Source organism: Tetrahymena thermophila (genome assembly GCF_000189635.1).
Source record: "Tetrahymena thermophila SB210 genomic scaffold scf_8254593, whole genome shotgun sequence".
Taxonomy (NCBI): domain Eukaryota; phylum Ciliophora; class Oligohymenophorea; order Hymenostomatida; family Tetrahymenidae; genus Tetrahymena; species Tetrahymena thermophila.
In genome coordinates, this window is record NW_002476364.1 from 94193 (window position 1) to 109154 (window position 14962).

A 14962-nucleotide genomic window follows, 5' to 3' on the forward strand; every position below is an offset into this window, starting at 1 on the left:
ATATAGATTTTTATTTTGTGATTTTTAGGCTTACAAAGATTTAAAATAAATTAGATTGTTTGAAATTCAATATGAAATTAAAAAAAATTTATGTATTTTCTCATTAAAAATCAAAAAAAAAAAATTTAGTTTTTCAGAAATTTAAAGATTGGTTATACAGTTTTTTTTAATTAAGAGTTTGAAATATAGTATAATTAATACTTTTCAAGAAGAATAAAAAAAAGCATATTAGAAGAAAAAATAATTAACAAAAGAACTTCACTGAAAGAAGTATTAAATAATTAAATTGAGTTTTTTTATAGACAAAAATAAAGGCATATTTCGTAGCATAACAAAATGATAGATTGTAATAATAAGCAAATAGAGCTTGCGATCTTAGAAGATAAAAAAATGAAAACAAGTGATATTATCAATCCATAAGAAATTCGTAAAGGCAGTAGCAACACTTTTAGCAGCAACAGTTCTAATTTTAAAACATCTAACTAGCAACCTTAGTAGCAATCTTAAGAAGATCAAAATGCTAATGGCAGTAATCATCTCAGCCAAACCTTGGAATTTAAAAGACCTAGAAATAAATCATTTGCAAAGGTTTTAAGCAAAAGACAATAAATTAGAGAAAAATTTAAAAGTAATCAAAAAACATTATCACCTTTAAATCATTTTTATTATTGATCTTTCAGAATCGCACATCGCGTTTGCATTCATATTGGTTTATTAATTAATTTATTTATTTATTTATGCTGACTATTTAATTGACATGAATTAAGTCTAGATAGAGCGATATTTGATTACTCTTAATTTTGGAATGGGAAAAATTGGATAAAATATAAAACATAAATTAAAATTAGTAAATAGAAGAATGAATAAAAATTCTATTCATTTTTTCATTCATTCATTAATAAATAAGTATATTGATAGATAAGCTTTGCATAGATAGATAGATAAATAAATAGATAAATATTATTCAAATAATTTTGTCCTTTCTGTTAAATAACGTTATTAATTGCTTTTATTTTATTAATAGATGATTTTTTTAGTGGAAAAAAAAGCCCTTAGAAAAATCCTACTGAGTAGTAATAAAATCACGTAGAAATATCCATGTTTACAGAGAACACAGATGTAGAACAAAGTTAGAGTAGATAAAAAGCTCAGGAAAATTGTGCTCCTGTTACTGATGATGCTCAAAAAGAAAATGCAAAAGAAGAAAAAGTTTAAAGCTTCAATGAAGAAGATATAATCCAACCTATTTTCTTAAGGGTAGCAAGCAAACAAGATTCTGTAGATATTGATAAAGACAAATAAAATAATATCTTTCATTTAAATAGAGGAGGATGTAGAGAAAGTTTCGAAAACTACTACGAGCTTTAGGATGTTTTAGGCGAGGGTTGCGTTGGATTAGTCAGAAAAGCAATAAAAATAACTGACTAATCTGAATATGCAGTTAAAATAGTAAGAACTAGAGACGAAGAAACAATTATGAATGTAAGGTTTTAATTATCTTTTTGAAAATTTAACTAACTAACTAAAAAAACAATCTATAATTAAAGAACTTGATTTATAGCCAAATAACATTTTTAGTACAGTAAATTATAATTAAATTCATGAATTTACAGAAATTTGAATATATGAATCTTAATTACCACATATTTACACTCACTCTCTCATCCATTGATATAATTATTCTTTATTTTTTAGCATCAATCTTATAATTCTGAAATTTCTTCAGGATAACACAAATGTTAATCGACTGGGGAATTATTCGAAATAACCAAATTTACTTATTTTAAATCAATCAGTCAATCAAAATAGTAAGTAAATCGCTTAGTTTTGTAGTATTTGTTTTCTGCATAATTTAGGGAAAAAATTTAATTAAATATTACGTTTCGAGATAGAATTTTTAGTTATACAAATTTCTATAAAATATTATTTCTCAATATAAAATGTAAATGGGTGCAAGTGACAAAATTAAAATAGTACTTGATTTTTCTATGAAATTAATTTGAAGAATAGCAAAATTATACCAAATTTATCTGATATTTTTTAATCTTTTATTAATGATTTGATAATCTCGTTTACTAATTTATTAATTCAAAATTTAAATTTTTAGATAAAAAATGAATTCCTGCATCTCAGAGAACTGCAACATAAAAATATTGTCAAAGTATACGAAATTTACATTGATAAGACTAAAGGAAAAATATACACTATTATGGAATTGATTAAAGGAAGGGAGATGTTTGAGGTCATAAATCAATTAGGTTCATATTCAGGTAATTTCATTCAATTCTTATGTTCCTTTAATAAAATTTCTCATATATTTTTTAATAAAAATTCAGAGCAAATTGCTAAGAAAATTTTCAGATAAATTGTGTAAGCAATAAGTTACATGCATAGTAAATATGTTTGTCACAGAGACTTAAAGCCTAACAATATTCTATGTGACGAAAGTAAATTTTAAATAATTTTTTTTTACTTGTCGGTTTGAGCAAATTTAATAATTTTTCTTTTCTTTAAATATTTTGTCTGATCAGGAACATAAATTAATTAATTATTGTTTTTGACATAGCTGGTGATAATGTAAAAATTACAGACTTCAACGTTTCGAAATTTTGCGATTCATACAAAGATTATTCAAACAACAATTTGCCTTTCCAAGGAATCAAAATGTGGACTTACACAGGAACAATAGCTTTTTCTGCACCAGAAATTTTCAAAGAAAACTGCTATGAGTAAATTATTAAATAAATATATAAATCTATTTCAAAAGGTTGATAAAAGTTGTCGAAATCAATCTATCAGCATTGTTTATTTATTTATTTTTTAACAAATTCATTCTATAAAATATAGTGAAAATATTGACATTTGGAGTGCTGGTGTTATTTTGTACACGATGCTTTGTGGTAAAGAACCTTTTTAAGCTGAATTGTAAGTTTTTTTCATATTTTGACTATTCAAAATTCAACCTTTTAATTAGTACTTAATTAATTTTGTCTTTTTGTTAAACAGCGTTAAGGACTTGATTAATAAAATAATTGAAGGTGAATATAGCTTCCCATCAGATCCTTGGGATAAAATATCAGAAGAAGCTAAAGATTTGATTAAAAAATGCCTAACAATCAATCCTGAAGACCGTATTAAGCCAGATATGATGCTTCAACATCCTTGGCTCCAAGTAGAATATTATATAGATATCTAATTGATTTAAAAATATTCAAATAAATAATTAGGACGACTAAAAGCAAAAGTTAGAACTTGATAGAAACTAGCTAGTTGAAAATATTGACAGATTAGTAAAGGGTAGAACAGGCTCTTTTGAAAAGAGTGAGGCTCGTAGGGTCAGATCAAACACCCTTAACTTGGTTGCATTAACTCAATTCAGATCAAGCAATTTCATGTTTTCAAATTAGCTCTTCGACAATCCTACAAACACAGATCACACTGAAGACTCAGATGATCAAGAAGAAGACCACAGAATCTAGAAGGATTAACATTCTCCAGCTAGAGCTGCTAGCTATAATATTAATTAGAAACCTAATGACGGCGCCTGGTTTGATATAAATCAACTAAAATAAAAGCAAAAATACGTTGAATTCCCTAAGATCGAAGAAGATAACTTCAAAAAAATAAAATTCCTAAATTAAAACGCTAGCAATAACGAATTTAATATTTTTCCAAATAGAACTTCAAGCTATAATATTATAGAAGGGAATGATCCCTTTTTCAATTAGTTTTAGTCACCTACAAAGCTTAAAGCACAAAACAATTCAAAAGTAAGCAACTGATAACTAACTAAATAACTTATTAATTAATTAAGTGATTGTCTTCCTTTCTAATGATTCAACCTATCAATCTCTACTTTAAAACGAGATCAAGTACAAAAAAAAATAAGTCTTTCTAATTTACAAATAAAAACCAAACATCCCTAATTAATTTATTGAAAATTTTTAAATAAAAGACCCTTTTTATAAAATATTAAAGACATCTCAAAAAACTACTCAATAATATATTAATAAACTACCATTTTAATTTCTAAAATTTCTAAAGCAAAGCTGTTTGCTTCAACAAGCTAATTAATTACTCATTATTTGTAATGAATTATTGCTTGCTCGGTAAATTACCAAATCTCATATCATAAAATCTTACAAACAAACAAAGAAAAAATCAATCAGAATTGTATTTATTTATTTTAAAAAATATAATTAAAATAATATAAAAAAACTATTTCACTCTATAATTTTGTAATATATTTGTAAATAAGCTTAAAATTTTACTCCAATTCATGTATTTATTTATTGATTTCAATTTAACTTTTGCATATCTTATTTAATTTTAAAGGATTTAAGTGTCTTTTTTAACAAAAATTTACTTTATAATTTGTTAAATTCTAACTAGAATTAAGTAAAATTAGATATAAAAATTTAATCAGTTCAAATATTAAATATTATGAGTTGGTCTTCTTAAACAGACTCATAAGTCAACAATATAGACAATTTAGATTGGTATAGCAGTTTTTTTTAGAATGACTATATGGAGAATAATTATATCGAAGAGCTGAATTAGCAAGAAATTTCAAATCCACTTACATGCAAGCATGATATCAATGCAAATTAGGTCAATTCTACTAAATTAAATTCTTCTATTCAGTAAAATATATACACGATACAAGAAGAGTCTTAAGAAAATATTCAAAATCAAGCCTCAAAAAAAAATTTAAGCACATTTAACACTCCAAGAAACAAATCACAAGTTAATGATATTCAGAATTTAGTTCATGATTACTAAGATAATTCAAACTAATTGTAAAAAACTAATTCCAAATTCATTTTACAAAACAATCAAAGCGAAGATTTAGAAATTCTAAGTAAAGACTTAGAAATTTAAAAGTAAAACACTGATGATACAGCTAAAAATAAGGATGAAAGCTAAATAAAGCAAAATTTTAGCTAAAGTAGATTAATATTAGTAGAAAATAAAAATGAAGAAGAAATCATTCAGAAAGAAGCAGATTAGTAGAAATAAAGCAGTAAATAATAAGATGATTATATTTAAGAAGAAATTCAATAAAAAGTATCTTGCTATTAACCTTAATAGTAATAATAAATAACAGAAATTAATCATAAGGAAAATGAAATAGAATTACATATCAAGAAAAAAAACAGTTCAAAAAAAATGTAGTAATAAAACAAAGATTTCATTTTAGATTGCTTTATTCATATTCCCAGCAAAGTATAAAAGTAGAAAAATGGGGAATGCCAGATGAGTGAGAAAAAAAAAGATGTTTAAAAAGAAGAAAATACATTCATTAAAAAACAAAATCTTCATCAAAATTTAATCTAAATCAATTAGTATTTTGATGGAATGAAATTCAATTTGCAAAAGAGCTTTACATTTAAGACTGATGAAAAAGAAAATTGTAAACTAAATTATGTCAAAGCTAACATAAATCAATTAAAGTCATAAATTAATTTTGATAATGAAAAGTAATCTCAGAGCAGCTAATTGCATTAAAAAAATACTTGCAATCTTAATCTAAATAACTAAAAAGTTGAATAAAAAAAAGAAAAAAGTCAAAAAATTGAAATTTTTGAAAAAAATATTTTATAAGCCTAAAACAAAGATGTAAATATTTTTTTACCTGAACTGGTGTTTGAAAAAAGCCAAAAAACCAAATAAAAAAGGATGCCAAATGAAGAAAATGGCAACTATTTTTCGTAAATTAACATTAAAAAACAAACAAATTAGGATTAAATAAGAGAAAAAACTAAAAGCTAAACATTCAAAGAAAAATCAAGTTAGAATGAGTTCCATATTAGTAAGAATTTAAATTTTGATAATATTTTTAATGAGAAGGCAAAAAGATCTGAAATATCCTTTAAATTTTAGAATGAATTTCAGTAAATTTTATTTATTTTTATTAATTGAAATAAAAGTTTATTCTTTAAAGAAATTTAAGTTAAGACTAAAAATGTTTACAAATAAATAATTTGGATTTTAGAAATAAAAATTTATTGAAAACTTTAAAGAAATTTCAAGATTAATTCAGTTCAATAAATGATCGGCTAGACTCTATTCTATGTAAATTATTTTTTTTTATTAAGAAATTTTATAATTTTATTAAATAGAAAAAAGTATAGAGTAGAAATGGGAAGCACAGTACCTTTAAGAAGAGAAAAATAACATCACTAAAGACATTCATGATATTACATAAATTATTAAAAAAATAATTTGATTAGAGGAGATGATAAAAAAAAAAAAAAATTATAATTGATAAATTTTAAAATACTGAGTTTGATTTTTCTTAGCTGTTAGAAAAAAATTAAATTTATTTAAATATCATAAAAAATAAATTTAAAGCAAAAATTGAAGTTTTATTGTTTATCTAAATTTTATTTAAGCTTTGTCCGAAATTAAATTGAATTATTATTACTTTATCGTTTTTTCAAATGAATAAATCATAGCTTATTACATTTTTTAGATATATTTCTTTACATTTGATGGCATAAAAATATTTTTAATCGATATTAGAGTCGCTAAATATTTTATTTAAAATTTAACAAATATAATTGGTCAATTTTGATGTTTGGTAGATATTTTATAAAAAAATATGAATTAAAATCTACTTTTAGAGCGGCTAACAAATAGGAAATTTATACATTTTATAATTTAATAACTAAATAAGAGACTAACTAAATAAATAATTAAATAATAATAATTTTTAAAGTGATAAAAACTTTATAATTGAAAGAAAGAAAATGGTAGATTTAAAAATAGTAAGAGCAACAATGAAGAAATAAGATATCAATCAATAATCATAGAAGATAGTAAATATAACTATTTCTTAGGATATGACGAATAGAGAAAAATAATTGTAAAGATAATTAATTAAGAAATTAAATGGATATACTTACTGTGAATTGTTTAATTCGAAAAAGCTTTCCAGAATTTTTTGAATAAATAAATTAATTGAAAATAAGGTCCAAATATTTGTTAAGTAAAAGAAACAAACCAAAGCAATTAAAAATATTTCGCGCTTATCAAAGAAATAAAACACAAGTTAAAGTTTGGAGTAAGGCTAAAAAAACACATTTAAATAAGTAAGTAAGTTAAAATAAGCAGAGTGAAATGAATACATTTAGTGAATAAAAGAATAGAAGATTTGAGTAGGGTTTTTTGGGGGACAAAAGTTATGAAATATCTATGCATAATTTGAAATCTCCAACTCTTAAGCTTTCGTTTGATATGCATCATTTAAGCTTGAACAAGCAATCGAATTATCTTGGCTTGAGAAACCAAAAATACTTTAACTCAAATTTGACATTAAAGGATGATAATTCAGGACGTAAAATTAGGGCTCACATAACACCTTACAGCTAATCTAACTATGATTTCTAAATATCTTAGTTATTGAAATCAACTAAAAAGTTTGAAACAAAAATATTAGCAAACCTAACTAAAAAGTGTGATGAGCTGTCCAAAGATCACTATAAAGATTACTCGCTAGGAGGCTAGATAAAATCGAATAGTTTTTATAATAAAATATTGTGCAACTATGATGAAAAAAGTGGAATTGGATTAGAATTTTCTGTGAGATTTTTTAACTATAATAGGTACAACATCAAACTTAATTCTTCTTCTAAGTAGGAAGTATAAAATGAGTAAGAAAATTAGCAATAAAGTGAACACAGTAGCAATTAAAATAATTAAATAAGTCTTTTGTAAAGCGCCTCAAATGTACAAAATGTGGAAAAGCCTTTTAAATTTGAATTTAGTTTTCATTTTAAAACAAAATCAGATTTGGATAAATTTTAATATAGCATTTTCACAGATTTATTATTTAAAAAGTATGAAGCTATGATAAGTGCAAACTTCTAAGGCAAAAGCCTGAAAGAAGTATTGTGCTTGCTAAGATATAACTCCTCTTTGTGGCTTAAGCTAGTTAGCGGTAACAACGATCCAAACAATTATAATTAGGGAGGAGTAGAACTAGTTTACCAACACGACTTTAATAAATTCATCCACCTAAAAAATTATATTAATTCTAATTACACTATCGCTACTCAGCTCTCATATAATCCCTCAGATTTTGTATCTCTTATTTATTCTGCAACTATAAACATACAAAAATTTAAATAAGACAGCGAAGACTATAAAGTTGGATACGGGATACATTTTAATTTTTGAAGAGCTTTTTTACAATTAAATTCCAAAAAATAAAAAACAATAAACTATTAATAAATAAATAAATAATTTTGTTCCAAAATAATTCAAACTAATTTTTAATAAAATAAAATTTATTTTATAAATCATATTATATATCTTCTTTATTCGTCTACCTATTTTATTCCATTCCCTAATTATGTATAAAATGCTAAAAATATCCTTCCCGTTTAGAAATAATTGTATGTAACTCTAAACATCAAATACATTTTTTAAAAAATTCATCAATCAATAAATAAAACTCAAAAAATAATTTAAAGCAATTTTTCTCAAAAAATTTAAAAACAATTAATTTTTTAAGATTTACACAAGACTTTTCTCTGCCTTTTAACATATCTAAAAATTAAATAAAAAATAAGCAAACAGACAAACTATTTCTCCAGAAAGTTCGCAAATAATCTTTTTTATTTTTATTTTGAATCTGATAAACAAAATTATTTAATTTTCTTGCAATTTTAAAAATAAAAGACTATTGCTTAAAGAATTAATTACATATCTGATATTTAAATTTCAAAATAAAGATATTCACATTTTATTTATGATAAATTATTACTATTTATTTCTCTCATTTTTTTGAACAAATAGCATTTAAATTAGATATGATGTTATTTATTTTAATAAAATTATACAAATATATAAAATATAAATAAATTAATAAATTAAAAATAAAATAGCATTGAAATTTATATAAAAAATATAGATAGATATATAGATAAATTTAGCTAATTTTGCGTATATTTTATACTTTCAGATTAAGTTTTATAAATGTAAATATGCTGGTTTGTATTTATGTGAGTCATAAAATAAAATAATAAAACATGCAAAATACTTTTTATTAATTTTTTATTTAAATTTTAATTGACAGAATCGGTATTAAATTTTATTAATTGATTAGCTGTGCTTGTTTGTTTGCTTGGTGAATCTTTTTTTATTTATTTTTAAATTGTAATGTAAAATTATTGATAAATTTAACCTTTTATTTGGGTAATTAAGACTCTGTCCAAAAATATATAACTAATAGACTCGTAAATATTTAAAACTTCTATTTGATAAATAAATATAAATTCTTAGATAAATTCGCTCAATTTTTTTCTATCTAAACACAAAACATATAAATAAATAAATGTATTTTCATTATTAATAAATGTAAATCTAATGTATTTATTAATTTATTTTTTTATTTTTACAGATAAACAAAATTATTTTAGTTAATAGATCAAAGAAATATTTAGAATTTTAATGCTTAATTAGGAAAATATGAATAGCCTTTAATTTAAAAAAGGGTTATTATTTACCATTATTTAATTACAATTATAGAGATACTTTAATTTGAGGTGAGCATTTTAAATCACATTTAGAACCATTAATAACTTATTAAATGTAAGTTAATAGACCCAAATTAAAAAGTTGGGGGATTGTTAAGCATACTTTACTAGACCTTAAAAGCTAATAAAAATTTACTATTCAAAAATTTTTGATATACTGTTATGTGCCATTAAAAATGGCTATAAATAAGATTAAGAAAGCCAAATTTTTTAAAAGATTATAAAACAAAATTTAATTTATTTGGGGAACTAACAAGCCAAATATTTATTTGCTTGATTTTTATGGGGATTTGTTTATATCAAAATAGTTAAATTGCGTTGGGAGAGCTTTAATTAAAGTAGAAGTATTTTAGAATTAATTGATTAAATTTTGATAAATGATCGTGGATAAAACCTGTTTATTAAGTCAATGATTACTTTATTTCTAAAAGATAAAAATAAACTTAACAATTATCAAATAATTAGGGGGATCTAATTCCCAAAAATAAAATATTCATTAAAAAAAAGATTTTTCAGTCATCAAAAATCACTTAATTTAGCTTTTGTTTGCCACAAATCATTGGTATCTATTCTAACTTTAGGATTTTCTAAATAATTATAAGTAAGGTAATCCAAAATTTATTCTCTTAATGTATGTGTTCTCCACCTCAAGCTTAAAGTGGACTAAATTAACAAAGAAATATACAACCACAATATAAAATAATAATTTCAACTTTTATTCAAAGGACTACTTAACAAAATACTAATTAAAATGTGTAATTCATTCATTTTTAGCAAGTAGAACTTACTTACTTTTCAAAAGTCAGAAAATTTTAACTTGAGAAAGCTATCAATTAACCTTAAAAAAAATTAAAAAGATGCTCAGATAAATCACTGGTTTATTATCATAAAAATAAATTTAAATTAAACCAAGTAAAATAATATTTACTTGTCCAATTAAATAAATAAATAGATTAAAATTTACAACAATTTACTAACAGCGTTTAAGTAGTTTGAATATTATGGTATTTTTAAAGACTTGAAAGCTACATAGTATATATTAACGATTGATTTGTTCATATTACTCAAATTTAAGTTTGATAAAGATGCAAGCAAAAACTGGAAAAAATATTTATGCTGACTATTTCGCTGAAAATCCGCTTAATTAAATGAATATCTTAAAAGGAATAAGTAGCATGAGATTTCTATTCATTTCCATAAAGAAAAATTAACACATTTCCTAAGAATTCAATGCAAATTAATGCAAATTGTATGCAATTTTCTCATGCTATTCATATAAAATTTGAGATATAGTTTTGAAAAAGAAGGAAAATGATAAAAATTTAATTGCAGAATAGCATTGTTCTATATTAAAATCAAAGAAAAATAGAAGTAAAGCAAATGCAATCTATCAATCTAATAATGAATGAATGTAATTATGAATAAAGACTAGCTTTTAATTGGTCCCCTTTTTATTAAAAAGAGTGAGCGTGACTTGGGTGAATAGGTGAGCGAGCAAGCGCATAGACAAAAAATTCCACTTGAAAAACAAAGAAAAAGAAAAAAATTTACATATGAATTGATTGAATGTGTTTTTACTATTTGTTATTTATTTATTAATTTGTTTCTTATTTGTGAGAGGAAAAATTAATAAAGAGAAAGAATCAAAGAAAAATTATAAAGATTAAAAGTATACTGCATAATTTATGTCTTTGCAGGAAGAATTAAATACTAGGGTATCTTAAGGATTGCCTTTAGCTGAAATCGCTTTTCCCGAGCAAATCAGCAATTCTCACGAATAAAGTAAGGGGTTAGAAGATTCCGATTCAGATATCGATTTCTAAGACGTTGTTCATAAGCTCAGAAAAGTCAACTAGAATTCTGTCAAACTTATGATTGCCAGTAATAATGATTAATCATCAACATAATTGAGCTCTAAGAAGAAGAGAGTTCTCAAGATCGATGATGATGACGATGAATTTGAAGCTTCAGCTTAGTTTGATATTTTAACTAAGGTTTCTACCAGTTATTCATAGTCCTCTTCTTCACGTGCTAATTCTACCTTTACAGGCTAAGAAGAGCTTAGTACTGTTGGCGATTACAAGGGAGCTTAATCTTTTATCTAGCTCAATTGTGAAGAACTCACTCTTGAGTAAATCATTTCAGATACAAAGAGCGGCATCCCTTCTCTCTACGAAGAAAAGGCTCGTTAGCAAAAGATTCTCAAACAGAGATAATAAAAAAATATGAAAAATGGAATTGAAGAAGAAGAAGTTGAGGCTCCAATCGCTGTATAAACTTAGGCCCCCTCCATAGATCCCAAACTAGTTAAGGAAAAAATCAATGCTCGTATGAATGGCAGTACTTTCAATGCTAAAAAGTAGCACACAAAGAAGTGGTCCGATGAAGAAACTCTCAGATTCTTCAAGGGCCTCCAAGTCTTCGGTACTGATTTCTCTCTAATTTAAAAGCTTTTCCCCTATAGAACCCGTGCATAAATCAAGGTATGTTTTGTTACTCATTGGATTATAAGACATAGAATTAAATAGATATAAACATTTAATTGAATACTAATTCGATAGAAATTGTGAAAAAAGAAAAAAAATTAATTTGTTTAGTTAGCTTTTTAGTTATTTTGCTAATCAGCCAATTAACCTTCTATCTATCTATAAATCAATCAATCAATTATTCACTCAAATCAATTAATATTTTGTTTATTTGCGAATAAATTAAAAAAAATCTGCAAATCTTATAAATTTGTAATCGAATAGCTTAAAGGGATATCATCACCAATTAATTTCAAAAAAAGCGATGACGAATTATTTCCACTCAAACAGTTTTTTTGTTGATGTGGTTTAGTCTTATTTGCTTCACAAAAATATAATCTATTTATAGATATTTGCTTGTTAAACCAGACAGAGAGATGCATTAGGATTGATAATTATACAAAATTTTCTTTTATATAATTTTAAATTTTAATGGTAGCTCCCCACCATCCTCTGAACTGAACTGAACCGAATCTAATAAAACAAACAAGCAAGGAAAGAAGGAGTGTATTAATGAATGAAAAAATTAACACGAATAATTTTAAAATATAATTTCAAAAATTTAATTTTTTAGATTTTCATTAAGTTAAACGAATAAAAATAAACGTAGGGGTCTTCCTTCACCTTGAAAGAATTTATTTAATAATAGCAATATTGATTGCTTAATTAGAAAAAAGAAAGAAAAAAAGCTTGTTTTCAATTTAATTTTTTTTCTTTCTACTTTTAATTTCTTATAAAAAATTCTCTTAAAGTTCGTTTGTACATTATAAATAATTCTTTTTATATTATACTAGAATAAGTTCAGAAAAGAAGAGAAGGAAAATAGCAAATTGGTAGAAGAGAGCATCCGCTTGAACTCTAAGAGAAGATTCAACAAAATTCAAACAAAGCTTGCTGCTGAAAAGGAAAAAATGGAATCTATAACGCAAGAAACTGATGTGACAGAAAGAATTAATTTACTCAAATAACAAAGAAAGAAAAGGCTTAACTCTTTCGAGTCAGTTGATTCTTAAGATATCGTAACTATTTTTGCTATTATTTTAAATAATATCAAATAACAAACAAAAAATACAAATAATAATCCTTAGACTTTAATTTTTAAGTCTAAAGTGACGTATTTCTTTGTTTGTTGACAATTTAAAAAAATGCATATTATTAACACAATTTTTATTTAAATTAATAGGAAGTAGCTGAAGACGTCAACGAAATCTTCAAGTAAGAAAATATTCCTGCTTTTTTGATCTGAGAGACAAACAAGCTAAATAAATTTAAAAACACTAATCTGGAAATGATGACTTTCGTCTATCTTTTCCAATAAAATAAATAAATAAATGAAAACACTTAACTCTCATTTTTCTTACAAACACACACACAAACACAAAATAAAAAAAGCAAAACATTAATAATAACAAAACAACTTACACAATTACAAAATACACTCATGCACGCAGAAATAAAAACAAACACAATGAGAACTATGGCTTTAGATACATACAAGCTTTATAACATGTTGACTGATATTCGTAATCAATCAATCAATGATTAATAATTTATTATTATCAAATTTATAATATAATTAAATATGATTCTAACAATTAATGGCGAATATATTTTTAATCTGATTCAACACTGGAAAACCTTTTGCAGAATTTTGGCAATACCTTAAATAATATTTATCATACATACTTCATATAAGTATTGCTAAGAGACTGACTGAGGTCAAATTAAACATGTATTTCCAAAAAGCGAAGCGAATTCTATAAAAGAGTGCTAAAAATTAACAAAAACAAACAAACAACTAACTAACTAATTAAATGTGAAATTCACAAATAGACTACTCTTGCTGGAGCTAGCTAGCTAGCTAGATAATGTACCTAATTACTTACCTATCTACTATTTACAAAACAGATATACAGCGTATTGTGTTAAAACATAAAATCTTTCTCAAATCATAAAAAAGTGTTTCAATTTTACTATCGCACATATCATGTACTTTTAATATTTTCCCTTAATATTAAAAACAGAATAAAAAAGTATATGCTTATGTATTTTAGTTTAAGTTATTTAAAATTTCAAAAAAATTACCAAAAAGTCTTTTTCATCTATTTGTATATAATTCATATTCTATTTATTACTCATTTAACTATTCAAAACATGCATGCAATCAAATGCAAGCTTTTCAATCATATTTAATTGCTTTATTTTCTTTTTCAATCTTAATCGAGAACTAAATATTTTCATTCACTTTATTTATTGAATGTATTTATTTTTTGTAGTCTCTAGATTGTATTAAGAAAATATTGATTAATATGCTGAATCGCATTATATTTATTTAATTTTTATCTATTTCATGCGCCTTTCTTATTTTTAAATTTCTCAATTAATCAATCAATTTTGATTTTCAAATAAAATAATCAAAAACTTAAAAAATTTGTTATTTTATTCATTTCTGATCAATTTATTACTGATCAAATTAAATTTTTGAAATCTTATAACAATATTCCGCGAAATCCAATATTTAATTACATACAATTTAAATCAATTAATAACTTTGTATTTAATTTCACTTTCAATCATTAAACAATAAATAATTTTAATTTGGTGATACGTGATACTAATTACCCAAAAAAAATTATTTAAAGTAATATGTATTAATACAAAAAATTAATTTAAATATTTTAGAGTATAAAAAACTTTTTAAGTTTGAGAAATTAAGAAAAAGCATATAAATATTTTAGATTTAAATTTTTTTAAATTATATATTTTTAAATGATTTTAAAAAACTAATTAGCAATTTATGTTTTAAAAAAGAAATTATAAAAACTTAAAATATAAGAGGAAAAGTGTGGTCTGGCGAACAATTTTTTTACACCCAATTTTTAAAATCAATTTTTT

At 23.6% G+C, this 14962-nt stretch overlaps 5 protein-coding genes across 5 annotated transcripts; 4 read left to right on the forward strand and 1 right to left on the reverse strand. All coding sequences in view use genetic code 6, as the record gives it.

Annotated features, from left to right (window-relative positions):
• The first annotated feature begins 151 nt into the window (after positions 1-151).
• TTHERM_00460710 (Serine/Threonine kinase domain protein) lies at positions 152-4315 on the forward strand. Its single transcript, XM_001018767.3, has 8 exons — positions 152-628; positions 1025-1482; positions 2108-2270; positions 2337-2447; positions 2567-2729; positions 2848-2925; positions 3007-3172; positions 3228-4315. Exons 1-8 carry the CDS (start codon positions 337-339, stop codon positions 3780-3782), a joined length of 1986 nt encoding a protein of 661 aa, XP_001018767.3. The 5' UTR covers positions 152-336; the 3' UTR covers positions 3783-4315.
• A 128-nt stretch (positions 4316-4443) lies between these two features.
• On the forward strand, positions 4444-6229 carry TTHERM_00460720 (hypothetical protein; the record flags this gene model as incomplete). Its single annotated transcript, XM_001018768.3, has 3 exons — positions 4444-5894; positions 5945-6075; positions 6123-6229. The coding sequence occupies 3 exons, from the start codon at positions 4444-4446 to the stop codon at positions 6227-6229; spliced, it is 1689 nt and encodes a 562-aa protein (XP_001018768.3).
• A 665-nt stretch (positions 6230-6894) lies between these two features.
• TTHERM_00460730 (hypothetical protein) lies at positions 6895-8181 on the forward strand (the record flags this gene model as incomplete). Its single annotated transcript, XM_001018769.2, has 1 exon — positions 6895-8181. One exon carries the CDS (start codon positions 6895-6897, stop codon positions 8179-8181), a length of 1287 nt encoding a protein of 428 aa, XP_001018769.2.
• A 2190-nt stretch (positions 8182-10371) lies between these two features.
• On the reverse strand, positions 10372-10719 carry TTHERM_000460739 (hypothetical protein; the record flags this gene model as incomplete). The annotated part of the gene is made up of 2 exons (XM_012798278.1): positions 10372-10380; positions 10507-10719. 2 exons carry the CDS (start codon positions 10717-10719, stop codon positions 10372-10374), a joined length of 222 nt encoding a protein of 73 aa, XP_012653732.1.
• Positions 10720-11227: 508 nt separating this feature from the next.
• TTHERM_00460740 (Myb-like DNA-binding domain protein) lies at positions 11228-13313 on the forward strand (the record flags this gene model as incomplete). The annotated part of the gene is made up of 3 exons (XM_001018770.3): positions 11228-12025; positions 12862-13086; positions 13251-13313. The coding sequence occupies 3 exons, from the start codon at positions 11228-11230 to the stop codon at positions 13311-13313; spliced, it is 1086 nt and encodes a 361-aa protein (XP_001018770.2).
• Between the last annotated feature and the right edge of the window lie 1649 nt (positions 13314-14962).